Source organism: Eleutherodactylus coqui, chromosome 2 (assembly GCF_035609145.1).
Source record: "Eleutherodactylus coqui strain aEleCoq1 chromosome 2, aEleCoq1.hap1, whole genome shotgun sequence".
NCBI lineage: Eukaryota > Metazoa > Chordata > Amphibia > Anura > Eleutherodactylidae > Eleutherodactylus > Eleutherodactylus coqui.
Window position 1 is genome coordinate 13082652 of NC_089838.1, and position 27457 is coordinate 13110108.

The following is a 27457-nucleotide window of genomic DNA, read 5'->3' on the forward strand; positions in this document are numbered from 1 at the left end:
TACTAATTACTCTAAAATGTGGTAAGCGTAGACATAATGAGAAACATTTTTTAGGAAAAGAATATTGACCAGATTTTTGAATGGTTCTGTAGATTTCTGAGTCTTGGCATTTTAAGCAGGCCACTTAGAAGATCTCCCCACCTCAGTCATTAGTAAACCGCATACAATATTTTACAGTATATAATATGTTTTAGCTTGATTTTTGTTTTTTGTTTGCTCTTTAGGCCAGTAACTTTGAGAACTATAAACAAAAGCCGCTTTCTTGCATTAGCGATGAAGTGATGAAAACAAGAAAACTTCTGTCAGAAATAAAAGATGAACATATCGAATGCCTTCAGGAAGTTCTATCAGGAAAGGACTTTTTGCTCTGGGTGAAGGAAGCATTGGAAGGTACCCTACATGATTTTGTTTGGTAGTGATCTAGTGATGCATTGTGTGGTTGACTGTCGGCCACGGGGCTTTTTTAAACTGTATTATTTTTTTATTCGACTTTAGATGTCAATGAATTGAAAGTGTTTGTTGACTTGGCCTCCATCTCTGCTGGTGAGAATGATATGGACGTAGATCGCGTTGCCTGTTTCCATGATGCAGTTCTGGGTTATTCATCTTTATTGTATGAACTGGGTTCACATTCTGGCTTTGATGACTTGATGGCATGTTTGCAAAAACTGTGGAAAGCTTTGCAAAGTGACCGAAACCTCCCCAAAAAGTTGGTAAGTGTATCAGAAACATTTATAGAATACTGTGCTGAAGTCTGAAGGACAAGAAACCAAGTAGTACGTCAGATGTGGGAAAAGTTTTTGCTTGGTTAGTAACCGTTTAAAGGGTCACTGTCATTCCGTAAAACTTTAGACATGTAATAGTAACATGTTTTAATCAGTGAGGGTCTTGGTGCTAAGACCTCAACTGATTGCTGGAATACAGGAGCAGAAGTACTCAGCTGAATTCTACTCAGCCATCCCAGAAGTGACCAAAAAAAGTAATTCTATTCGAAAAGGGGCACAGAAGTCAGCATAGTGGTTCAGAGCCCATAGGGGTTCATTACCAATGTTCCATTAAGGCCCATTTAGACGGGTCGAATGTCAGGCAAACGATGCCCGACACTTGTCTCTGCACATACTAGCTCCCGTGTTGCTGCACAGGAGCTAGTATCTCTGGCTCACAGCAGGGAAGGGTGGGGGAGATTTCTCTCCTCTAGCTCCCCTGCCCCTCTCTAGCATAGCGGCTGTTCAATTCTGAACGGCTGCTATTTACACTGAGCGATCAGCTCATCGTCCATCGTTTATGCAGCATAAATGATGAGTGATGAGCTGATCGCTCAGTGTAAATTGCAGCCGTCAGTACTGAACAGCCGCTATGTTAAGGCAATTGAGATGGGCGGGGGAGAGTGAGGAGTGAAATCTCCTGCAGCCTCCCCGCTCCCCTGCTGGCCGCTCCTGTGAGCGAGCTAGCGCTTCTAGCTGCTGTATAACAGCACGGGAGCGAGGCCATACAGGGACGACTGTCTGGCATCGTTTGCCCAACATTCTTCCTGTGGAAATGGGCCTTTAATCAATGTGACATTAAAAAGAATGGAAGCGTTGAACAGTGTTGAGCACCGCGCTAAACACTGTATACTAAAGGTCTGTGTGAGGGGGGCCTTAGACCAGTCAGGATACAGACATTAATTCCTTATCTGTCTTAAGGCCCATTTACACGGGATGATTATCGTTCACAAACCTTGAATGACTGCTATTTACACTAAAAGGCTCGTCGTTCAGTTTTCTGCATGCATTTACACAGGACGATTAGCATCTAAATTTCCGCGCTTCCCTGGTAATTTGAACGATCCTGAACAAAAATCCTCCCATGTAAAAGGGTCATTAGAGAGAAAATTGCTCAGCACCTTGACCCGCTACTGATCACAATGTCTGGTTGGTTACAAGCTTTTGGAATTGACAGATTGCCAGATACACCCTCACAAAAAAGTTCCCTCCAAAAATGTTTAATTCTGTTCCGTCCACCTGCAAAACTGAGCATGGTATGCCAGTGATTGGTCGGACCTAGGGGGGGGGGGGGGAAATCATACGGAAAGTAAAATTTATTGGTATTGTGCAATGACTTGTTACTTTATATAGATAGTAGCTGATCGCTTGAGTTCCCTGCAGGAGACCCCTATTGAGAGAAGTGGGTTCAGCTTTTCACGGCCCTCTTCTAACAGACGGGGTTAATATAGAGTTAAATACCGGCTTTAATGCTTTAATTTCATTTGTTTAGAGAGACTCTGCTCGTCATATAGAGTGGCTGAAGACTGTGAAAGAGAGTCACGGATCGGTGGAACTGTCCTCATTGTCTTTGGCGACTACGATAAATAAAAGTGGGGTGTACATAATCCAAGCACCCAACGACAACAAAAAGGTGAATAATCTATAAAAAGGTTTTGAATTTTTTTTATTTTCTTGGTTACACTTTTGTTGTCTGCGCATGACTTAATCTATGCAATTATAACAATCACACGGTTAACCCCTTAGTGACCAAGCCTGTTTGTGCCTTAATAACCAGGCCACATTTTTTACTTTAACATAGAATAACTCCATAAAGGTTTTGCATATCCAAGTAATTCTGACATTGTTTTTTTTTGACAGATTGTACCTCATTTAGGTGATAAACATTTGTGTATATTTATTAAAAGTGCCAAAATTGGGAAACTTTTGAAAAAACTGTCATTTTTTTCACATTTTCAATTGCAATAGATCAAATATGTGCAAACATACTGTACAAAGTTTTGATAATATGTTTATTTCCATCTGTTTACTTTATTCTGGAAGCATATTTGAAAAACTTTGGTTTTTTTAACCATTTAGAAGTACAAATTTAACATTAATTATTTAAATTTTGAGAAACATTTTGTTTTCCTACCCAAAGCCAAGACTGCACAGACTCATATATCTCAGAATGGTAGATAACCCCCACAAATGACCCCATTAAAAAAATATACCCCTTAATGTAATCACTGAGAGATGTCATGAGTATTTTGACCCCACAGATTTTTTTCAGGCGTTAAGGGAATTTAGGGGAGAAAAAAAATTTCATACTTTTGCAAATATGTTAATTTATAGGCAGTTTTTTTTTTGTTTTTATTTTTTACTCTAGTGCACATGAAAATGAAGATGTGCACCCCAAAATGGATACCCCTGTTTGTCTTTGTTTTCAGAAACCTACCCATTGTACCCACAATCTTACTGGACACATGGCTAGGCCTGTAATAGAGGGAACTCTTGGATTTCAGGGCACAACTGAATTAATTCCCGGCCCCATTGCTCACTTGTGTATAGGAATAACAGAGGGTATCCATATAACAGTAAAGCCAGTATTTGGTAGAAATGCCAAACAAATCAGTATTGTGTATCACTCCGCCATATATTGAGTTACAGCACAAAAGGATGGAGTGAGAATTACATACTATATCTTTTTTTATTATATAAAACACACAATACATTATAAGTATCCTGTATATTAGGAACAACACATTCAAAAATGTTTTAAATAATCAATCATAGGTGCTATCACAATAATCATATAAAATGTAAAGTAGAGAATAGAGGCTGCATGCAATATATATATTTAAACAAAGTATGGATGTATAAATGTGAAAAATGCTATAAAAACATAGCAATGAACCTCTCTATAGAGACTCCTGAAGAACTAGTAATAACATGGTTGCATACCAGCAATGAGTATATCAAAGGCATGAAAAATACCCACCCACGATACAGAAACTCTGTCATTCATAGGGGGGATCATACTCAGTATAGATGGAGGAGGTGAAGGCTACATACAGTCTGTTAACAAAGTGCAAGCGCATAGATATACAAATGATGGAGAACTATTGCAAATTTTGGCAGTAAACCTCTCTCTAAAAAAAAAAAAACCTCCTAAAGAGTATATTATGATTGTGTCAACTATGAATATGTCAGAAGCCTACAGGGAGCCCACCTATAATGCACAAAACACCCCAACGTGCCTTTCAACCTCTCTGTCAAGGGGTCATGTCTCCATCACTTTCCACCCCCTCCTAAATAGTCCTGTAATGGTGAATGAGTGGTAACTGCAACCCCTAATGAGTCATGCATTTGTGTGAGGTTTTCAATTTTTTTTCACAATTATGTCACTTTCAGGGCAGTTTTCTTTGTTTCAAGTAGGGAAAACTGGTGAGATGCACCCCAAATTTTATAGCACTAGTTCTTCTGTGTTCAGCAATCCCCCATTGTAGCCTCATTCTGTTCATGGACATATGGCTAGGTCTATTATGCAGGGAACACCCTTTGGCTTTTAAGGCATAACTAAAAAGTTCCGGCCCCCATTGCTCACTTGTATAGAAAAAAAGTTTTAAAAAATGTACTTACTAAAAAGAATCCCTCACCCCCTTTTTTGTATTCCCTAAATCTTAAGTACTGGTTGTGATGGGCACGTGGGGCAATAAAACCGGGTATCCCTCCTTACTGCAAACCAGACACTTTTTTGGGGGGTATTTCTTGACCTCAATGGCAAGGATGGGGTGTAGAAAGTGGCACTCTGTGAGGCTTTGCACTTCATCAGACTTGTAACACAGAACGCACTCAATAAGCCGCCCCTGGAACTGCAGAAAAGTGAACATCCCCTGAGACTTCTTGTGAATTACGTAGGCATTACAGGTAGCGAACTAAATAAATCGCTATCTTTATATACCATGGGATACCGTCAATCATGTGACCGAAGACCAATCGCCAGGGCCTCTGGTTACTGCTCCAGTCTCTCTGCTTCCTTTGGTAGAATTTAAATTTCCCGGACCTCTCCGCTTCTGCGCATGCGTCCATGTTCTTGCCGACAGGTGCATGTGCAGAAGCCGGGGAAGATCCATGGAGGATGATCGCATTGGGGGGCAAATCTGCATGTCTCTGGTAAGAGGTTTCATCTCCCCATACCAATCAAATCGTTGAGGGGAGATGAAACTTTAAAGGGATTTTCCAGGGAAAATAAGCAAATACTATTGATGACCTAGCCTCAGGATAGGCCATCAATAGTTGATTGGCTGGGGTCTGTCGCTCGGGACCCTGACTAATCAGCTGATTGTGCGCCTGCTGACAGGGCCACAATTGCACAGGGGTTGGAGTAGAAGCAGCGGAAGGGTCTACTCTGATCTCTCATTGAAATCAAAGCGAGCCATGACGACCACTACACAGAGGTTGGTCAGAGACTTCTGCTCTGACCCCATGAGATTATGGCGCAGTCAGCGGGCGCACAGCGGGATCAGCTGATCTGTTGGGGGCTCAAGTGACACACACCAGCTGATCAACTATTGATGACCTGTCCTGAGGATAGGTTATCAATAGTATTTTTAGTATTTTTCCTGGAAAACCCCTTTTAACTTTTTAAACTTTTTTAAATTAACTTTTATGTTAATTTAAAAAGTTTTTAATTAACTCTAACAGCGATCACGTGACCGGGAACCGCTTACCGTGGCTGCTTTAGGCTCTCTACTACTTTTGGTTGCCGGGAGCAAGGAGATTTTAAGTTTCCCAGGCCCTCCTCAACTTCTACACTTGTCTGCCATTTTGCTGGGGGAAGCATGCACAGAAGCCATGGAAGGTCTGTGGAGAATGATTGCATTGGGGAGAATCACAGAGGCCTTATGTAATAGGTTTCATCTCCCCTCACAGATCCGACTTTTTAAACCTTTTTTTTTTTAACTTTCATATGATCATCGTTATCCATTGGATGAGAGAGATCATGTAAACCGTGATCCTTGGTTTATCTACCTCTGGTAGCCGGGAGCAAGGAGATTTTAAATTTCCTCGGCCCTCACGGCTTCTGCGTCATCCAATGGATAATGGCGATCATATAAAACGGGATCCCAGGTTTATCCACCTTTGGTAGCCGGGAGCAAGTAGATTTTAAATTTCCCGGGCCCTCCAGGCTTCTGCGCATGAACGGCACCAATTTGCAGGCGGCACGCATGCACAGAATTTGGAGAAGGTCTCTGCAGGACCAGATAGTCGGGTAACATCATGGAGGTCAGAGGTGAGTAATTTCATTTCACAGATCAGATCAGTGCATTTGTTTTACATTTATTCACTTGGCAGGGTTTAGCTTTGAGGCATCCTCACTTTTCAGAGTGACAATCTAGCAACAGGTCAGTTCTACATTTAATCCAATTCAGTTTTGGATTTCTATTACTATATACATCATATTGTATATTATTCCAATGATGCCATGTGATTGCACAGGTTACCCCGGACAGTGTGATACAGTTGAATCTCCGAGGAGGAGGAGATGGCAGCATAAATGACCGCTCTTACACACTGGAGGAGTTGAAGGAATTGCTGAATAAACTTATGCTTATGTCTGCAAAGGGAGACCAGAGCAATGAGGAGGTTGAAAAGTTTTCAGAGGTAAGATTAAAAAAAAACAAAAACAGTGGTCTGTAAAGGGTCTGTATAATTATAAAATGGTGCAGAACCAGGAGTGAGGAGGTGCTGACTGTAGATTTTCCAAAAATCATGTCCAAACACCTATAGAACTACTGCAAGGTGTGGAGTCACCCAAAGCATCGTTGTAGGTTTTGAAGTAATACGTATAAATAAGTCTTGTTATTTGTATAGCGCCAACTTATTCCACAGCGCTTTCAGGTAATTTATTACTCCTCAGCAAGCTGGGTATTCGTTTTACCGACCTCGGAAGGATGGAAGGCTGAGTCAACCTTTGTGCTGGATGCCTGAACCAAGTTGAGATTGAACCTGCATCCTTCAGGTTGTGAGCGAGAGCTTAGGACTGCATTTCTGCTGCCTTAACACTCTGTACCACACATATATTTTATTCTGAAACACCGTGGCATTGAAGAATAACCATGATTTTGAAGTTTGGCTCTCTTCTGAAGTTTAAGTTATTGGGCTGGGTGAGTCGGGCTCTTCTTGTCCACATCTTGTAGACTGAATGCTCTCTCGCTATGCACACAAGGGGAGAGAGCAGTCACTCTGCAGGATGTTGGCGGGAGAGGGCGGCATGGCCCGCCTCCGTGACTCCAAGCTAAGATCTGCCTCAAACTACAAAGTGTCTTTTTCCTGAAACTCCACAATGAGCATACCTGCCCGGGCTTATGCTGCTTCGGGCAGCACGATCCGGGTGACTGAATTCCTTTAAGCATGTAATTTGCAGAGCTAATTGTATTTTTCAGTGGCATTGATTCCAAGGTGCTATACAAATGACATGTTGTGCTAGGGCAGCAATTTTACAGTCTGAGTGGCAAGAAGGAGACATGGGAACAGGACAGCACAACTTGCAGAAAACCGGTGTGGAGTTTGTAGAAGGCGGAGTTTAGGGAGAGGGATTTGGAGAAGGATGCGGTATAGAAGAAGAATTTTGAGAGGGAGACGCAGAAGAACATTGACAATGGAAGAAAGAGTCACGTTGAGGGAGATGAGAAACTAGTACTTTTAAAACCCTGGGTCTAGAATTTGGGTGGTTTAAAATACAACTAGGCCAAAATCATCACAATTAGACAAAATGACTGATGTGTAATTAGTATAAATTAATGGCTATGCTGGATGCAAAATGGCAAGTAAAAAATGACGTGTAATTCATAAGAAATGTGGGATTTTTGGGTGATAAACTGTCTAAGTAAACAGAAAAACATCACTGACCTCTACACAGTCAAGTCACATTATATGGCCATCTCCTACGTTTGACGTCTGCAGCGTGTAACCTATGACGAGAGTGATGTGTCTGGGCTGCTTGGTCGGTGTATATGGTGTACGGTGGGCGGTCTGCTCACATATCACTTGCTGTTGTCATGGGTAAAAGAGGCTGTTTACCAGAGTTGCGAAAAGAGTTGATTATTAGCTTTCAGGCCAAGGGTGACTGTATTTCTCAATCCGCTCAGTTTGTAAACTGTTCGCATGCTGCTGTTATGAAAGTGTATCGTGAGCGGACAAACTGCACCATTGGGAATAACCGATGTGGAAACTTCGGAGCACCATGTGCCACTGACGTGAAAGGTGGACGTCCACTGCAACTGTGCGTGAGGGCCGGCGGATACGCTACAGTGGAGCAGCTCACCATGAAAATGTTGTTTTGAATCCATCCCGCGTACACCCATACATGGTGTTTGTCTTTCTTGGGGCAGATAGGATCTTTGAGCAGGACAATGCGACGTGAAAATGGTAGAAATACCCAATAGTGGTTGGAAGAGCACGGCCAAGACTTCCCAGTACTTCCCTGGCCCTCTAATTCTCCAGCCTTGAACCCAGTCGAGCATCTGTGGGACCACCTTGATTGTCGTGCTCGATCTATGATTCCTCCCCTATGCACCCTTCAGCATCTGAGGGATGCAGTGCAGTCAGCATGGCCCCAGATACCTGAGACCACCTACCTGAACCTTATTGGGTCACTCCCAGCCCGTCTAGCTGCTGTCCGTGCGGCACACGGCGGTTACTCTGGATATTAGCTGGTGGTTATAATAATGTGACTCTACTCTTTAATAGAAGTGTTAGGACGCGGGAGTTGTTCAAACTAAAAGGGGGGCAAAATTTTCAGGTTTTTTTCCAGTTTCTTCTCCTCTCTCATTCTGATTCTTCTCTCTACTTCTTCCACTATCAGTTGCTTCGGTCTCTCCAGTCATCCTTCAAACTCATTTCCTCTTCTCCAGATTCTTCCTCCTTTGTTTTTTCACAACTATGAAGAATATTATTATTTTTTTTTCTACAAGTTGAGCTCCCTGCTCTGTGACTGATTGGTAAGTAGTTGCCTAGCCTCTGCCCCTTCCTTTTCATGCAGTCCTCTCTCCTCCTTCCCAGAGTGCGTGTTATAGTGTGTGGGTACACACATTATATTGGGTTTACTCACCATTTGGCCAGAATGCCTGAATCATCCTGACAGTAGAGAGTCGGGCATTCAGAAACTGCACCCTGCAGATTGGACCACACTGGGTGTAATATAGCATGAAAAGTCATGACTAGTAAGTGCAGGACAGTGAACAACTGGCAGAATACTGTATGCTCCCTGCCTAAAAGTGAATTGAAAACAGGGCAACAGAAAAATGGGTCTGAACACCTGAAAATCGGAACTTACAGACATGAAGCAAGGTGCAAAATGGCAAGTAAAAAATGAGCGCATAATGAGAACCTGTTGTATTTTAGAAAACCTGTTGAAACCTTCGGTACTCCACACCTTAATATTAGCTGCAGCAGCAGATCTGTTTGAGTCTTTTGTTTCTGCCTAACTCCAGCAGCTCTCCTCCTTTCCCACTCCTCTCCATAGCCTTCTATAGGCAGCTCCCACCTCCACTGCCTGTAGTTCGTTTCAGTGTGCCTGTTACTAGAGAGGGACTTCACGTGAAAATGGGCAGTGAACAGCACATTAGAAGGAAAGGAAGGCGCCCTGTGTTTAGCAACTTTAGGGGGATTCTTCAGCACAAAAGCTGCCTTTTAGGTACATAAAGTGATTTGCACTTTTGCTCGACTTCCCATTGGTTATCACATAAGCCAAAGTTTATTCAAAGGTCGGCACCGACTGTATTTGAAGCAAACCTATAGTAAAGTGAAGTAGAAGTACTCTCAACCCTATTAACATTTTTCTGATTTGAAATGTTTTCCTATTTTTACCAGATCTTCTCCAATGTGCAGAGGCTTGCCAGATCATTCATTGACCTCTATTTGGCTGGAAACCTTTTGTTTAGAACTTGGAAGGCAGAAATTTACTGTTCAGATGAAGCACCAATTGGTATTTTCATGAACTTTGATGTTAATGACAGTATTGAGCTGGAAGGAGAAGGAGTTCTTACCGGGCTACTTCCAGATATCTGCCGAACAATGGAGAATTTCTTGGACCAGTGGCTGGAATTCCTGAACGAGAAGAGGTCTCGGCGTTACTACCTGAACTATTACACAGCAGAGCAGCTGGTTTTCCTATGCCAACAATTTCAGAAGAGGGACATCAGTGAGGAGGCGCTTGTAATGTTGTCTTTTATTAAACCCCAGTGTCAAAAAATTGACACAACGATGGCCTGTTATACAGAGACTGGATCTACGGACTTTTCTTCTGGGAGCCGTCCAAACAGGATGAGTTTTGCATTTAAACTTGGAGCATGTACCAGCGTATTGGAGAAACTTAGGGTAGTTTGGGAACATTCTATGGCACATATGAATTCCCTGTTCCCGGGGTGTTTAGATTTAGATGCCCTAGGTATGTGCTTGGCCTCTTTAGCAAAACAAAATAAAAAATGGGTTTTGCGCAAGTTCCATCCCAGTTTGTCTGAAGGTCGCCCCAATTTGGTTTTATGTCCCTCATCCCAGATCTTGTCCTGTGCTCTGGCAATTTATATGCAAAGCCTTAGTGAGCCGCTGCCTTCCTATGATGAAGTGTTGCTGTGTACACCTCAGACTTCATTCGAAGAAGTCGCCTTGTTTTTCAGAAGATGTCTAACATCGGGTTACAAAGGCAAGAAGATTTACAGTTTAATCTATGCAGATAAGCTGAACTACGATACGGCATACAAATCAGAGCAGCTATTCCAGCAGCTGCAGGCGCGAAGTAATGATGACTACTACCTAGTGATCATATGTAATTCTGATCGAGAACATTGCTACATTCCTTCTGTCTTCAGCCAACATAAAGTGCATATGATTCCTCAGAGTCCCCTTGATGAGTTGCAGCGTTACCTACGTACTCATTTGGCTGCGGACCGTGCAGATGTTTCAGCTGCTCACGTATTTCAGAATGGACTCAATGCTGGCATTGTGTCCTCACAACAAGCGGGAGTAGGTAAGTAGGATTTAGGTTAGATTTCTCTGTACTGTTGGGTGGTTTTCTTTCATAATTACTTATGAATTACTATCTTATTGGAAGGCAGCTTTCCGGTAAGTGAATTTGACCAAAATACAACCATCTACAGGCAGCTGGTTTGTGGTTTTAGCCCCTCATCACTATACAGTAAGTTTCTGGCTGGCTGGGTGAGAGGCTTGTAATATGGTTTGGGTTGCATAGTTTCTTCTTGTGGAGACTAGCAGCTAGGTGTGAGGAGACATAAGGCCATGCGGTGGAAAGCTGTACCCTTCCCGACGCACATCATGGGCCTCTCAGCCAGCCAGAAACCTGCTGTACACTGCCAAGGGGCAAAAACACAGAAACTGGAGAAGACTCTGAGTTGACTTCTATTCCCAGTCTTGTTACAAGGCCTTTTAGACAGTCTGACATTGATTTGTAGAGAAATTGCCTTCCAATAGGTGGTGCTGCAGATGCATTATACCATCTCTCATTTGCATACCAAATTTTCCAGAGGAGCATTGCATGACCTACAAGTCTCCTCATGCTTACTTGGTGGTCTCCACAAAGAGAAACTGGTCCCCTCCCAATAGTTAGCAGCCAATCTTTGACATTTTAGCACTGCAACTTTCCATTTACTAATGCCTCATCAGAAAGCTGACATCTGACACTGTAAATAGAAGAAATATTTTTATTGATATCTAGTGATGCTTGTGTGCACTAGAAAGGTCATTTCTGAGTAATATCTAATATGATAACTTTCCATTTGGTCCAGGAAAATCGCTCTATGTGAAAAGGTTGTACCAAAAGCTTGTGTCGAGCTTCAAGGGGCAAATGCCAGTTCTTAAAATAATCCGGGTTATAAACCCTGAAGTGGATGAAAATAAAGTATTGAACACCTTGCTTCCATTTCTTGATGGCAAGCTGAAGAATTGCCCTATAATATTCCATATTGATATTACGTCTTCTGTAAGTATGATGGTATCTTCAACCTCGCAGGAATATAGCTTTGATGCTTATGTTCTCCAGGTCCACTGATGAAACTTGTCGAAGGTGACTCTACAGTTGATTGGTTGTCTTTGAGAACACAGAAGATAATGTAATGTCAAGTCCCAAAAATTCCTGAGACTGTATCATATTAATGTATTAAAACTACTGGTAGATGATTTCCTTTTCCTATAATATACTCCTCTCTCTCCCTCCTCTCTCTCCCTCCTCCTCATAACTCTGCCTCCTCAGATTGGCTGCTGTATATATACACACAATAAATGATTATAAACTTCAGGTCACTAAACTTTCAGAGGATTATCAGGCAATGACCACAAATATGCTGACAGGAGTGACAGGAGTGATTTCAGTGACCGTGCTGGAGATTGCTGAGCGCTGTCATTGAAAATAAGAGTATGGTAGCAAAACTCTATTTCTGTATGCTCTGTTTCACAAGCCTTTCATGGAACTTTACATTGTGCCGAGTTACCCTGGGAGAGAAGTTCAGCCGAAGAGAGAAGTAGAGCTCGATCTGATAATTCTTCTTTTATATGGGCAGCCAGAACCTTACAAAGAGCTGCCACCGGGGCATCATTTTTCCAATTCAATTCAGAGCCCAAAGGTACTAAATTGTATGTTGTTTTGGACCACAGTTGTAGCCTAGATGAGGTAGGTGATGCTAGCTTGGTCCAGGAACTGCAAAAACTTTCTTAAAAGTAGACTGGAACAATTCAAGATTAGGCATCGTCGATTCATTTCACTCTGGCCAACTTCACCTCCCGACAGAGAAATAATGTAAGTAATCTTTTCTCGGTCTGCAGAACAATATCGGCTAGAACTCTTACGTGAAGAGTGTACTGATTAAGAAAACCCCTGTAGTTCTTGGTGTGACCATCATTTTGAAAAAGGTTAGGCATATGAAAACCTAGATTGCTTAAGACTGGTGTGTAAGATCCTGGAAAATCAGGTCCTGGTAGGAACGCTGCTGAACAAGTTTAATAGTCAGCTCATCGACGTTGCAAGGGGATCATCAATTGAGTTCACAACCTGAGCAGATAATAACAGGTTGGCTGGTGATGTGGACTCATTAGGTTGCTAATGGATTTGACTTTGGGTTAAAGGGGTTGTCTCGCGGCAGCAAGTGGGGTTATACACTTCTGTATGGCCATATTAATGCACTTTGTAATATACATCGTGCATTAAATATGAGCCATACAGAAGTTATTCACTTACCTGCTCCGTTGCTAGCGTCCCCGTCTCCATGGCTCCGTCTAATTTCGCTTTCTTCTGGCGTTTTTAGACGCGCTTGCGCTGTGCGGTCTTCTCCCTGGTGAATGGGGCCGCTCGTGCCGGAGAGCTGGTCATCGTAGCTCCGCCCCGTCACGTGTGCCGATTCCAGCCAATCAGGAGGCTGGAATCGGCAATGGACCGCACAGTGCATCGTGGGTAAAGATCCCGGCGGCCATCTTGGTGAAGGAAGAAGGAAGACGTCACAGAGCGGGGATTCGGGTAAGTAATATGTTTTTTTTTTTTTAACATATCCCTTGGGTTGTCCTGCACCGAACGGGGGACCTATGGAAAAAAAAAACCGTTTCAGCGCGAGACAACCCCTTTAAAGCAGAGAAAAAAATTAGTTATAACTGTAAAAATGGAACTAAATGGACCTCATTGCTCAGGTCCAGAGTACAGGGAGAAAGCCCCAAATAAAGCCTGTGAAGAAAGATGTCTAGCAAGGTTTGGGAGCTTGGGCTGCACTTTCAGCAACCTGGAACTTGTGCATGCGTGCGATCTGCAGGCAGGACGGCCCTGGGCCAGAAGAGAGCAGCGGCTAAAAGCAGAATACCGGCTACCAGGAGACGTGAACCAGCAGATTGTTACAATGTACAGATTCATTTAGCTAGAGTCAAATAATTTATAATACTTGATAAATTATTACAGAGGATGTGCCCAGGATTCGTAGTCTCTCACATATATATTTTTTTATGTTGCAGGTGAACAAGGGGATTTCAGAATTCCTGTTTAAGCTTTTTGTCCTGCAATATCTGATGGATTCAGAGGGAAGAATATGGAAGCGCTTGCCGAATCACCTGTACATTGTAGAGATAGTGGAATCTGCAAACACGATGTTCGCAAAGCAGTTACAATCTGTAAGATGTCACTATGAGTTTCTTCCTTACTCATTTATTGGTTTATTACTTAAAGGGGTGTATGAGGTTGGGAAAACATGGCCGTTTTCTTTTACAAACTTCAGATTCCCTTAAGGCCGGCTTCACATGGGTGAGATTTTCGTGTTGTGAGACGCACTAATATGAACCCTGTTTTATTGAATAGGATCATACACCTGACCGATTTCTTGCAGGTGTCGTCATTGAAAACAAGGGGAGACGCTGCGATCTGCTGCAGCAGCTGACAGCTACTTCCCCGAAGTGATGCGATGTGGTTTTTATATACAAACGCCTTATATCCGCGAGGAAAATGCATGTTTGCAAGTGCAATATCGCACTCACCCGTGTGAAGTAAGCCTCAGTGACCACATCAGCAGTCAAATAGGCATCACTTTTATCGATGTTGCATCAGGCACAGCAACTCTATAACTCAGCAGGAAATGGAGTGCAGCCTTGTTTGCAGTGATTGCATCCTTAAAGTTATTTCATTTTCTTACATACAGTTTTAATTGATACCAGTCTTCTGTACCCTTCTGGTTGAATGCTAGTGCTGACCTATGCTGTCTGGTAAGGCACTTTTACACAGGTAAATGATTATGAATAGAGAGGAGCGAGCATTGTCCTTAGCGAGTACCTGCCTGCTTGGAAGAAAAGATTCGGGTGGCGGGGGAGAGCAGGGGGGAACGGAGGGGAGATCTCTCTCTTCCTCTCTTCCCCTCGCTCCCCCCTGCTCACTCCAGCAACTCACTGCTCACCGGCGTCGGCACCCGAATCTTTTCTTCCAAGCGGGCAGGTACTCGCTAAGGACAATGCTCGCTCGAGCAATTGTCCTTAGTGAGTATGCTCGCTCATCTCTAATTATGAATGAGCATTCAGTGATTGAGCAAACAATCTTTGGCTAGTCTCCTCCGTGCAACCAACAAAAAGCATGGTTCTCGAAAGCACATCTCCCTGTGTGAATTGGAGATGTGCTCCCAACACTGATGGAAACACCAATAAATGAAGGTTTAGTCTTCCCTGATCTGTGGTCTTACTTTGATAAGTTGTGATAAGTGAGTTGCAGTTTTAAAATATTATTTTTACCCTAAATTTTTAGGTTTGATACAAAGGATTAGAGATTTAAATTCTGTCTTGATTAAACACCTATTTTAAAGATGGCAGAAGATTTAGTTGTGCATATTTGATGACTTTTAAAACTGCGACCTTTTGGTTTTTATTCACCTTTTTTTTTCTTTTTAACTTTTTAGCAATTACAGATTTTGAAATGGATTTATTATCTGCTCATAATCAGAAATATGTTATTGCATTACTGTTTAAAGTCCTTTTTAATTTTAAGAGAAATAACGTCCTTATTTTGCATTTTTCTTAACGATGCATGTTTTTGTCTGCAGGCTCCTCAAGCAGGACAGACCACGTTTATTGACTTCTTTCCTAAAATATCATGCTGTTCACCAAAAGAAGTTCTAAGAAAATACACAGAAGTTGTAGCAGATGACTGTGGGGATCCCGGAATGGATGTTCAGGAATTCTGTAGTGAATGCTTCCAGAGACCGTACCAGTATTTAACCCGATTTGATAATGGCCAGAATCTGGATACATTTTCATACATAGATGGCAGTGTAGAAGGGGATCCAGCAAAGTGTCTGCAGATATTCCTTTTACATTGTGGAGTTATTGATCCTTCCTGGGCTGAACTTAGAAACTTTGCCTGGTTTTTAAATCTCCAACTTAAAGATTGTGAATCTTCAGTTTTTTGTGATTTTCAGCATGTTGGAGATCTATTGCCAGGATTTAAACGGTTTGTGGTCAACTTTATGATAATCATGGCAAAAGACTTTGCTACACCATCTTTGGATATTGCAGATCAAAGTCCAGGAAGGCAATCCATTAACCTTCCCGGACTTAAGGAAAAAGACCTGGTTCCCTTTTTGTTGCGTAAAAAGTGGGAGTCTGAAGCTCATCCCTATATCTTCTTTAATAACGATCACGTGTCCATGACGTTTATTGGATTCCACTTAGAACCAAATAATGCTGGGGGTGTAGATGCCATCAATCCTAGAGATGATACTATAATTCAGCAAAATGTTATGACTATGCAGCTTTATGAAGGATTGCGGCATCAAAGAGTGCCATTCAATACTGACTTTGACAAACTACCCAGGGATGAGAAAATAAGCAGATTATGTAGCGTCCTCGGGATCGAATGGCCATTTGATCCTGATGAAACGTATGAACTTACTACAGACAACATCCTTAAGATTTTGGCAATTAAGATGAGATTCAGATGTGGAATTCCTGTTGTCATCATGGGAGAAACGGGTTGTGGAAAAACACGGCTGATTAAGTTCTTATGCCATTTGTGCCAGGGATTTGTAGATACAGAAAATATGAAGCTTGTTAAAGTTCATGGAGGCACGACGGCTGAGATGATTTACCAAAAAATACTGGATGCACAGGAAATTGCACATTCTAACAAAGCCGATGGATGTGATACGGTGTTGTTTTTTGATGAAGCTAACACAACTGAGGCCATTAGTAGCATCAAAGAGGCTCTATGTGATAACACTGTGGATGGGGAGCCGTTAGAAGAGCATTCAGGATTACACATAATTGCAGCCTGCAACCCGTATCGGAAGCACACGGCTGAAATGATCGGTCGCTTAGAATCCGCTGGTCTGGGTTACAGAGTGACTGCAGATGAGACCAAGGAAAGGCTAGGGTCCATCCCGTTAAGGCAGCTTGTATACCGTGTGCATGCCCTGCCTCCTAGCTTGATGCCACTCGTATGGGACTTTGGACAATTGAATAATGAAACCGAACAAAAATACATACAGCAAATTGTTCAACGTTTGGCAAAAGAGATTCAGCTTTCTACCAGTGATGTACGGTTGCTAACCGTTGTGCTCTCGGCTTCTCAGACTTACATGAGGTTGAAGAATGATGAATGCAGCTTTGTCAGCCTAAGAGATGTTGAGCGTTGTGTAGAGGTCTTCAAGTGGTTTTACAACCATCACGAAAAGTTGCTGAAGAATCAGAAACAGATGTTAAAGGGTAAAGGAAACACCACTTCTCAGAAAGATAAAGTCTCCTGGTCTCTAGTGCTAGCTGCTGGTGTATGCTATCATGCATCGCTAGAAACTAAGGAATCCTACAGAGTGGCCATATGTAAACATTTCCTGCCGCCTTACAGAGATCAAGCTGCTATTTTACGGGAGATAAGTGGTATTCAGGATCTCTTTTTATCAGGTGTACAGATAAGGAACACCATTGCACGAAACCTTGCTTTGAAGGAGAACTTATTTATGATGGTCATCTGTATTGAACTTAAAATCCCATTATTTCTTGTCGGTAAACCTGGAAGTTCAAAGTCACTTGCAAAGACCATTGTTGCAGATGCCATGCAAGGTCAGGCAGCTCATACAGAACTGTACAAAGACCTTAAACAGATCCACTTGGTATCTTTTCAATGTAGCCCTCACTCCACTCCCGAAGGCATAATTGGCACATTTAAGCACTGCTCTCGCTTCCAGGAAGGGAAAAATTTAAAGGAGTATGTGTCTGTGGTCGTACTGGATGAAATAGGTCTTGCTGAAGACTCAGCCAAAATGCCTTTAAAGACGCTTCATCCTTTGCTGGAAGATGGTTGCATTGATGATTACCCATTGCCACATAAAAAGGTTGGATTTATTGGCATTTCTAACTGGGCTTTAGATCCTGCAAAAATGAACAGAGGGATTTTTGTATCTCGTGGTGATCCAAGTAAGGAAGAACTTATTGAAAGTGCACAAGGAATCTGTTCATCTGACAACCTCACCCTTAAGAAGGTGTCTAACTATTTCCAATGCTTTGCAGATGCTTATCAGCAAGTTTGTGAGACTCAAAAAGAACAGAAAAAAGAATTCTTTGGTTTACGTGACTTTTATAGTCTGATAAAAATGGTATTTGCTTTTACCAAACAGTCTCGTGAAAACTTGACGGAGCGAGACCTTGCCCGGGCTGTCCTTCGAAATTTCAGTGGAAAAGATGATTTAAAAGCCTTGGACATTTTTATAGCAGATGAAGGTAAAACTCTTGGGGAGAGATACAATACAATAGATCTGGTGATGGAAAATATTAAAAGTGACAGCGAGGACTGTGAATCCCGTTACCTCTTAATATTGACCAAAAACTATGCAGCGTTACAGATACTACAGCAAGCATTTCTTCAGGAGAACCAACAGCCCGAAATCATATTTGGATCCAGCTTTCCAAAAGACCAAGAGTATACTCAGATTTGCCGAAATATAAACCGTGTTAAGATCTGTATGGAAACCGGCCAGATGGTCATTCTCCTTAATCTCCAAAACTTGTATGAAAGCCTCTACGATGCATTAAATCAATATTATGTTTATCTGGCTGGCCAGAAGTATGTAGACTTGGGTCTTGGTACTCATCGTGTAAAGTGCAGAGTTCATCCAAAATTCAGACTGATAGTCATTGAAGAAAAAGATGTTGTCTACAAAGACTTTCCAATCCCACTGATCAACAGACTGGAAAAACATTATCTGGATATAAGCACGTTTTTGAAAAAAGAACAAAAACTCATTGTTGAAGAAGTTGAGGTTTGGGTGAAAGATTTCACTATTGCTAATGTAAACTGCCTCCTGGTAAAAGATAATGACTACAGCCCGTCTGATGTCTTTATTGGCTACCACTCGGACACATGTGCCTCAGTTGTCCTTCAGGTATTAGAGAATACGAATCCAACTCAGCCTGATCCTGAAGATATAAAAAATGTCAAGCAGAAGGCAAAAAATGTTTTGCTTAAATGTGCTACGCCGGATTCTGTCATCAGATTAGGTAGACCAGAATTAATTGACGAGTATTTCAAGAGACAACATCATGGCTCCTTACTGGACCTCCTCTGTTCGCACACAACGTCTGCATATGACAGCCCCAGCATTTTCACGGAGGTAATATTTCTTTTACTTTACGATCCTGTCCTCACTATTACTGTCGGCTTGCTATGTTCTGCTTGAGCAATAAGATGTTTTTATACATCGGCTAACTTGCATATGTTTTGTCCCCTTGGGCTAAGTTCACATCAGCATCAGGGTGTCTGTTCTCTGGCAGAAAGCATCCGTCATATAACGGAAATGAACAGCACTTAAAGGGGTTGTCCCGCGACAGCAAGTTGGTTTGTGCACTTCTGTATGGCCATATTAATGCACTTTGTAATATACATCGTGCATTAAATATGAGCCATACAGAAGTTATTCACTTACCTGCTCGTTGCTAGCGTCCCCGTCGCCATGGTGCCGTCTAACTTCAGCGTCTAATCACTCGATTAGACGCGCTTACGCAGATGGGTCTTTTCCCTTCGGCTCGGCAGCAGTGGCGTTCTGGCTCCGCCCCTTGTACGCATCATCGCGTAGCTCCGCCCCGTCACATGTGCCGATTCCAGCCAATCAGGAGACTGGAATCGGCACATGTGACGGGGGCGGAGCTACGCGATGATGCGTAAAAGGGGAGGAGCCAGAACACCGCTGCTGTCGAGCCGAAGGGAAAAGACCCATCTGCGGAAGCGCGTCTAATCGGGCGATTAGACGCCGAAGTTCGACGGCACCATGGCGACGGGGACGCTAGCAACGAGCAGGTAAGTGAATAACTTCTGTATGGCTCATATTTAATGCACGATGTATATTACAAAGTGAAGTGCATAACCCCACTTGCTGCCGCGGGACAACCCCTTTAACGGACACCATTGATTATAATGTCGTTCATTTGGTTTTTGTCACGCTGTCTGGCATATTCCTGGGCAAAAAAGGGCAGCATGCTGCCCTGTTTTGTTTAAGGTTTTAAAGGAACTCACTAATGAGCCCCAAACGCTTATGTGAAAATTGGCTTGGTGGTTACCCATACACCTCTTTACAGTAGTCACTGTGGGGGGGGGGGGGGGGTATTAAACTCTCCAATGCATTGTCTGACAGCCAGGTTTCCGCTCTAACCACCTGGATAGGAGAAACTTCAGATTCTGGTGGTTGAACCACTTGGATGCAGCAATCAATAGCAACTGTGGCATCTAAGTAGTTTCCAAGGGAGAGGGGGTTGTCACTTATAGTCAGGATTAAATGGCCTAGTTGTCTGCATATTAATGCCATGATGCACAACACTAGATAAGTAGTGCAGTGTATTATTCTAGAGATCACATATTTAAGTCCCCTTGTGGGACTAAAAAACGTAGTTTAAAAATGTTAAGTAAAGTGTTAATTAAAAATGCCACATTCATAATGACCCACACTGTAAAGTGATTGGCATATTAACCTCTTCCTGATGTGTGTCATTGTATACAGTAGACTCGGGAGCCATATTTGACAGCTGACACCCACCTGCAACACCCACGTGGGAAATACAACTTGTCCTGCAGAAAACAAGCCCTCCTATACTTAGCTATGTCACAATAAAAGTTAAAAATTTACGATTCTTTTGAAAGTGAGAAGGGAAAAAACGAGAATTAAAAAAAAAACATGAAAGGGCAAAAGGGGGTAAAAAAAAATTGCTGTTAAGAAAAAAAGGAAAAACAAACAAATAACAAGCCCCCCTACAGCTCTGTTAATTGAAAAGAAAAAATATGCATCTTTGACTGCAGTGACACAAAAAGAAATCATTTTTAAAGAGTGTTTTATTGTGCAATAATAGAAAAACCTAAGAACATCAGACACTTGGTATCCCCATAATTGTACCGCCCCAAGGAATACATTTATGTTACCTATACTGCATGGTGAGCGGCTTAAGAATAGAAACAAAATGTGTAAAATTCCGGTTTTGGTCGACCTCTCTTGCAAAAAAACTAAATAAAAAGTGATCAAAAAGTTGCATGTAGATGAAATATTACCAATGAAAACTGCAACTTGTCCCATAAATAACAAGCCTTCATGCAGCTCCAGAAAAATAAGGCCACTTTCACACGGGCGAGAAAATCGTGAAAAAACGCTGAATTATGAAACCCATACTTTTCATTGATGCTAGAAAAAAAACCCTGCAGTATGCCCTATCTTTCTGCAATTAGCGTTTTTTGGTATTTTTTTTCTACCCTCCATGTTTCCCTATGGGAGTCGCCTTTTTATCACATCGCACAAACTTTTGATTCTCGTGCAATACATTTTGAACATTAGAAACTGCTATTAACCTGATAAATCGCAGGCAGCAGCCATGCGATGTCCGATTTTTCACAAGAAAAAACTTCACTGTTGCACAAAAATCTCAGGAACAAAGACGCAATTTTGCTGCAATTTTCTCGCCGCGAAATTGCAATTGCCCATGTGAAAGAGGCCTAGGGGTACCTTCACACGTGTGACAAAATCGCGTGTTTTTTGAGTGATGCGAGAGTGAGTGAAAATGCAGAATTATGAAACTCCTGCTTTTCAATAGTTTCATTCTCATCTGCGATGTTTTCACGCATGCGAGATTCGTAAATTCGAAATGAAAGATTAAGTGATGTAAATCACAGCATGACTTTACCTCCCCCCCCCCCCCCCTTTTTTTTTTAAATCATCCATGTTTCAATATGGAGAATTCATTGTATCGCATCGCAATGCACGAATCTGCGATCTTTGTGCAATGCGTTTTTAACATTAGAAACTCCTATTGTCTATCGCGAGAAAAACGTGCGAGAAATTCGCAAGCGGCAGCAATGTTTTTGTAAACCTGTTTTGCAACGGGAGCAAAATTGCGACATTGCTGTTATTTTCTTGCAGCGATATCGCGATCACCAGTGTGAAGGGGCCATAAGTGTTATGGGCTGTTGAATACAATAATAGGAAGTAAGTTGGATAAAACATAACAAAAACTACTGTATAGAAATTTTGTTAGCGCCATAATCGTATCAACTCAGGTGATAAACTCAGTTATACTGAGTATTAAATGCTATTGGAAATGTTTTGATTTTTCTCTTTTTTCAGCACTTCACCCCCCCCCCCCCATCCCTTTTTCATTAAAACCAAAATGCGGCGCTCACTAAAGGGTTAAGATAAGGCAGTACTTGGCAGCTGATGTCCAGCCATTACTGCGCTGGCTTTGAGTCTTGCTAGTTCTGGAAGGTCTTCTTTATGTCTGTGATTTTTGCTTCCCCTGATAGAATTGTTTTTGGCTGTTGCCGTCTACCAGAGCCGTAAAGTCCGACTTTTTCTGTTTAGATCACAACATTTTCTCGCCTACTTACCTCCGCTGACAAAAAGGTGTTAGAAGTTGAGTTACAGACCGGCATCAGCCGCATTGAAATTTTGTCTCTCCAGCAGTTTGACACAGAATTTTCATTCTTGAGAAAAATTCGGTAAGTTTTATAGGTAATTAGTTAATTGGCCTCGTTATTAAAGACACAACATTTTAAAATAATTTTTGACCCACTGCAGTACTTGTCATGGCCTGCAGGATATCCCTGTATGACTACGGATAGGCTCACATCTGCATGTGTATTTGTGTCTCTGTCCCGCTTTAAAAAATGAAAGTAATGGCAATAATGGACCCCTCTGGCCGTAGTGAGGTCTGTCTGGTTTCTGCCACTGTGCTGTCCATCATTTTACAGATTTTAGTTTGTAATCATTTTTTATTTTGCCTTCTGATTTTTGATGGATTTATTACTTTTTCTTCCAAATTAGGGGTTTTCTAGAATCTTCATCTGGCAATATAATACTGATAATACAAACTGATTTTGAAGAAGGGTCCCAGGGAGCAAATCTTGTCGCATCAGCAAAGTAAGTTGATACAATTTGTGCCTCCTGTTATGGTTTCTTTCCATCACTGAGAAATATTAAATGGATTATCCGAGCCTTTGGATAATTAACAAGGCTGATGCCGATTTTGAATTGGTGAAATTCTCATGGATCATAACAAAGGATTAAAGGGCATCTGCTGGCGTGCTTGCAGCTATTAATCCAGTACTACAACAGAGATGCTGACATGGAAGATCTGCTATACATACCTCCTCCGCAGCTCGAAAAAACCCTGTTTTCAGATTGCCATGTGCCGTAGGTAAGTCACCCTGGATGGATCTGATGAGCTGTTCACTGGTGGATAGCAGTCCTGGGCTTTCTGTAGTAAGTGATCGCCAATCCCTCTCCCTAGCTCTTGATTGGCAGCCAGCATCATTCTTTAGCTATCAGGGGGAGCAAGTTGATGACCACTTGCAAGAAGCCCAAGATCTAGCAGTGACCTACTCATTGGACAAGTCTGATGTGATTTACCTACAGCATGTAACCCCCCCCCCCCCCACACACACACACCTTCGTGATCCAAAAGAAGGCAAAAAGCCCCAATGAGGCAGAAGCATGCATTTGTATAAAAAAGAGGATTTGGGGGCTCCTGAGATTCAGAGGAGGTATGTATAGCTCATCTACTATGTCAGCATCCCCGTTGTGCCACTGGTGTCGTAGCTGCAGGGACGCTGACAGATGTGCTTTAACTGCTGTGATTAAAATGCTTAAAGGGGTTCTGTCATTAAAAAAAATTAAAAAAATCTATAATCAAGATCTTCACCTCACCTATCTTCTCCTTTCTCCTGCAGTCCCCTTTCCCCGGGTCACCTCACCTTCAGCTGGCTGATTCCTCTCCTTCCTGTGGTGTTACGTACATTCACAGGCAGTCTTCTTCCTGCCGGCCAATGTACCTTACGTCACAGTTCAGAGCCTAGCACAGAGTGCCGATCTACTTCAGAGACTGCGCATGTGCACTGTCTCGGCAATAGATCAGAATTCCTTCCTAGGCAGTGAACGCTACAGCACAGGAACGTCACCTTCACTGACCCAGCTGGAAGAGAATGCCAGGAATGCAGCCTTCACAACAAGCCAGCTGGAGTGCAGTGAGGTGACCTGGGGGCACTGCAGAAGTTCAACCAGGAGAAGATGGGGTAAGGAAACTGACAGAGAAGAAATAGGTGAGTATAGAATTTTTTTTTTTTTAATGACAAAAACCCCTTTAAGCTCAGTTTGGGCAAATATATACAACCTGGATGACTCCTTTTCAGTGTGGGCTTTTTTCATGTGTTTCTCTATATAGCAGTTAGATGAACGAACATGGATTCAGATCTTCTCACCCCCATTTCTCTTTGTTGCTTGTATTTTTTTTTTTCTTTTCTTTGTTTCTCTAGCAATCCATATAATTTGATAAAAATGGTCCCTTTTGTAACACTATTCTGGTTGTCCGGCACATTGTTCATGGCCATTTCCAAGCTGTAAAAGAGAACTGGAGTAGTTAATGAAGGCTCCTGTATAGAGACAGTAGCTCCCATAGCCTTTATTATTAGTAGCTGCTAGACCGCCCCACCGTCCTTTAGTCCTAACCCCATGCAAAAATTATGCAAGAGTGCAGGTAAAGAATCTACTTTCCTATCAATTCGTACTGAATGTGGTATTCTAGTGAGATAAAATTATTCCATGCCCACAGGATAAGGGGATAATTAGCTGTTCAGTGCAGGTTCTACTGCTGGTACCCCCATCAGTAGCCAGGACAGGCGTACTATCTTCGTGGAGAGACTGGCAAAGTGAATGGAGTGGCAGTGTGCATGGTCTGCTACAGCTCCGATAATTTCAGTGAAAACGCTGGAAACTGCCTCATGCTTGAACTCTATTTTCCACTGTAACGAATGGAGCGGTGGCCGGCCATGCGTGCTGCCACTACATTCATTTTGCCAGTCTCTCGGGAAATATGGTACACCAGTTCTGGCGATCGGTTGGGGGTCCCAGTGGTAGAGAATATCAAAGTTTTTAAAGGAGTATTCTGGTAACATTAAGAAAAAATACTTGGTCACTAACTGCACCTTGACCCTTATAGGCTTAGGAATGTTGTAACTAAGTACTATTATGTCATTAGATTACTTCTATAGTGTCACTGAATAAAAGCCAGTATACCCAGGCCAACATTACTAATAATAATGCTATATAAGGGTGAAATAATACCACAACATGATCACATAGTGATGGAATAATACCTTCATAGTGTTACTAAGCAAAATACTACACAAAGACCAATCCCCACCATACAGTGACCATATAGCGGTACAGATGTTGCTATTGATATATCCCCACTGTTAGGCTACGCAAATTGCCTGCAAATTTCTATGTTAAAAGGGTTGGAACTGTAGATAGCAGCTTTATAGAGGCGCTCTGCAGACTGTATAATTGGTTATAGTATCCAATGATTACAGGTGTAGTCGGGTGACTCTGGTTTCAGTCACTCACCTTTTCTTCATTTCTCAATCAGACTGCAATAAAGATTTCTCTTGGCCACAACTTGTCTCTGCAGAATTTGACATGCAGATATCTTTAGATCCCTGCTTTTTCCAACCTCCATCCTACATTTTCCATACCTCTACACAATTGCCCCAATTAGTAATAAGGTGCCCCACAGTGCCGCTTTTAGTGTCCTCCACACAGTAAAAGAGGCCCCTTTTTTGCTTTATTCATGGCCCCATTCACTAATAATGCCGTTGTTATGGCCCTACTTAATTATGCCTCCTTCATGGCCCTACTCAATAATGCCTCCCTCATGGCCCCATTCACTAATAATGCCGTTGTTATGGCCCTACTTAATTATGCCTCCTTCATGGCCCTACTCAATAATGCCTCCCTCATGGCCCCATTCACTAATAATGCCTCCCTCATGGCCCCATTCACTAATAATGCCGTTGTTATGGCCTTACTCAATAATGCCTCCTTCATGGCATCATTCACTAATAATGCCATTGTTATGGCCCTACTTAATTATGCCTCCTTCATGGCCCTACTCAATAATGCCTCCCTCATGGCCCCATTCACTAATAATGCCGTTGTTATGGCCCTACTCAATAATGCCTCCTTCATTTGTCCGCAGGACTAATAATGCTGTTATGGCACTACTCAATAATGCCCCCTTCATGGCCCCATTCACTAATAATGCCATTGTTGTGGCCCTACTCAATGCCTCCTTCACGGCCCCACTCACTAATAATGCCGCCGTTTTTGGCACTACTCAATAAGGCCTCCTACATGGCCCTGTTCACTAATAATGCCGTTGTTAGGGCCCTACTCAATAATGCCTCCTTCATGGCCCCATTCGCTAATAATGCCGTTGCTATGGGCCTACTCAATATTGCCTCCCTCATCCCTCCACTCACTAATAATGCCATTGTTTTGGCCCTACTCAATAATGCCTCCTTTATGGCCCCGTTTACGAATAATGCTGTTGTTTTGGCCCTACTCAATAATACCTCCTTCATGGCTCCACTCACTAATAATGCTGTTGTTTTGGCCCTACTCAAGAATGCCTTCCTCTTGGCCCCTCTCACTAATAATGCTGATGTTATGACCCTGCATATTAATAATGCTTTGAGCTGTAAAATAAAAGAAAAACTCTCCTTTCTCGCTTCCCTCGGCTCTTCAGTCTCTCTCCTTCCCTCTTGACCTCACCGGTGTCTGCTTGCCTCCCGACAGGCGGTCATGTGCTGTGTAAGCACATGGCTGCTGCATCCAGTTACTGGCTTCAGCCTTATGTTGAGGCCAGAAATTGGTCACAACAGACAGTATGTGATCGGCTGTCTGGAAGTTAGTAACTGCAGCTTGGACCCCAATGAAACTTCCACACCATAGCAACTGTTATGGCTACAACGATGGTAGTTACGCCCCTGAATTACGTGATTTGTTCATATTCTGTTTTTGATTCCTTCTCCTTAGATACTCTGCTGTGAATGAAATCAACAAGTTAAATCTCCATGGAAAATGCGTTTTCATCTACTTTATAACCAAACTACCAAGAATCAAAGGTGGAACATCGTATGTGGGCTTCCGGGGAGGTAAGACGCAGCTAATAGGATTTTCATAAAATAACTTCCTAAAATGTTCAAGTGTGTAGTTAGGTGGGGAATGGTAACTGGTGGTCCCCTGGATGGCAAAGGGTGGGGCAGGGTATTTACATAATGGGCTAAGGCAGTGAATTTTTGCTGATTAAGGTACATGGATGACAATCAGCCAAATAATTGCTCAGAAAAGTCGTTGAAGCGTGCGATTAACAGGGACACTTTACATGGAGTGATTCTTGTTCATTAGTTGTTGAGATATCATTTATTGGGGAATCTCCCATGCAAAATCGATGACAAGTCATTCAAATATGAAGGACTTTCAGTTTACACCACTTTTTGATAAGCTGAAACAAAACTACTTGTGACTAGTGAGAAAATTATCGTTCGTCACCCTGTTGGTGGCTGTTTCTGCACTTTTTCAAGCGGCTATTTGGCTGATGGTCATACCATGTAAAGGTACCTTTTAACTCTTGCTCTTAAGGGTTGAGCTCTGGGCAACCCCAACGTTCTTACATAATAATAAGTTTGCTCTTCATTTAAAGTGACTGAATGTGATTATCGTGTTTCTCTGTTAGGTCTGTGGCAGTCCATACATATTGATGATTTGAGGAAATCTAAAGGTATGGTGACTGATGTAACAGCACTTCTGAAGTTTACCATTAGCCAGTTGTTCAGTACTGCAGGTAAGTGTGCCAAGGCTGCTTGTAATAAATAATTAACT

At 42.3% G+C, this 27457-nt stretch overlaps 1 protein-coding gene across 1 annotated transcript in view; it reads left to right on the forward strand.

The window, feature by feature from the left end:
- Positions 1–27457, forward strand: part of LOC136611106 (E3 ubiquitin-protein ligase RNF213-like) — a 142123-nt gene that overhangs the window by 41940 nt on the left and 72726 nt on the right. Inside the window, exons 12-23 of the mRNA XM_066590379.1 lie at positions 225–390; positions 496–713; positions 2257–2397; positions 6246–6410; positions 9621–10776; positions 11552–11745; positions 13755–13910; positions 15320–18880; positions 22103–22239; positions 22565–22660; positions 26612–26730; positions 27312–27419. Of these exons, the coding sequence (XP_066446476.1) occupies positions 225–390; positions 496–713; positions 2257–2397; positions 6246–6410; positions 9621–10776; positions 11552–11745; positions 13755–13910; positions 15320–18880; positions 22103–22239; positions 22565–22660; positions 26612–26730; positions 27312–27419 (6217 nt within the window). The remainder of the gene's footprint in view (positions 1–224; positions 391–495; positions 714–2256; positions 2398–6245; positions 6411–9620; positions 10777–11551; positions 11746–13754; positions 13911–15319; positions 18881–22102; positions 22240–22564; positions 22661–26611; positions 26731–27311; positions 27420–27457) is intronic.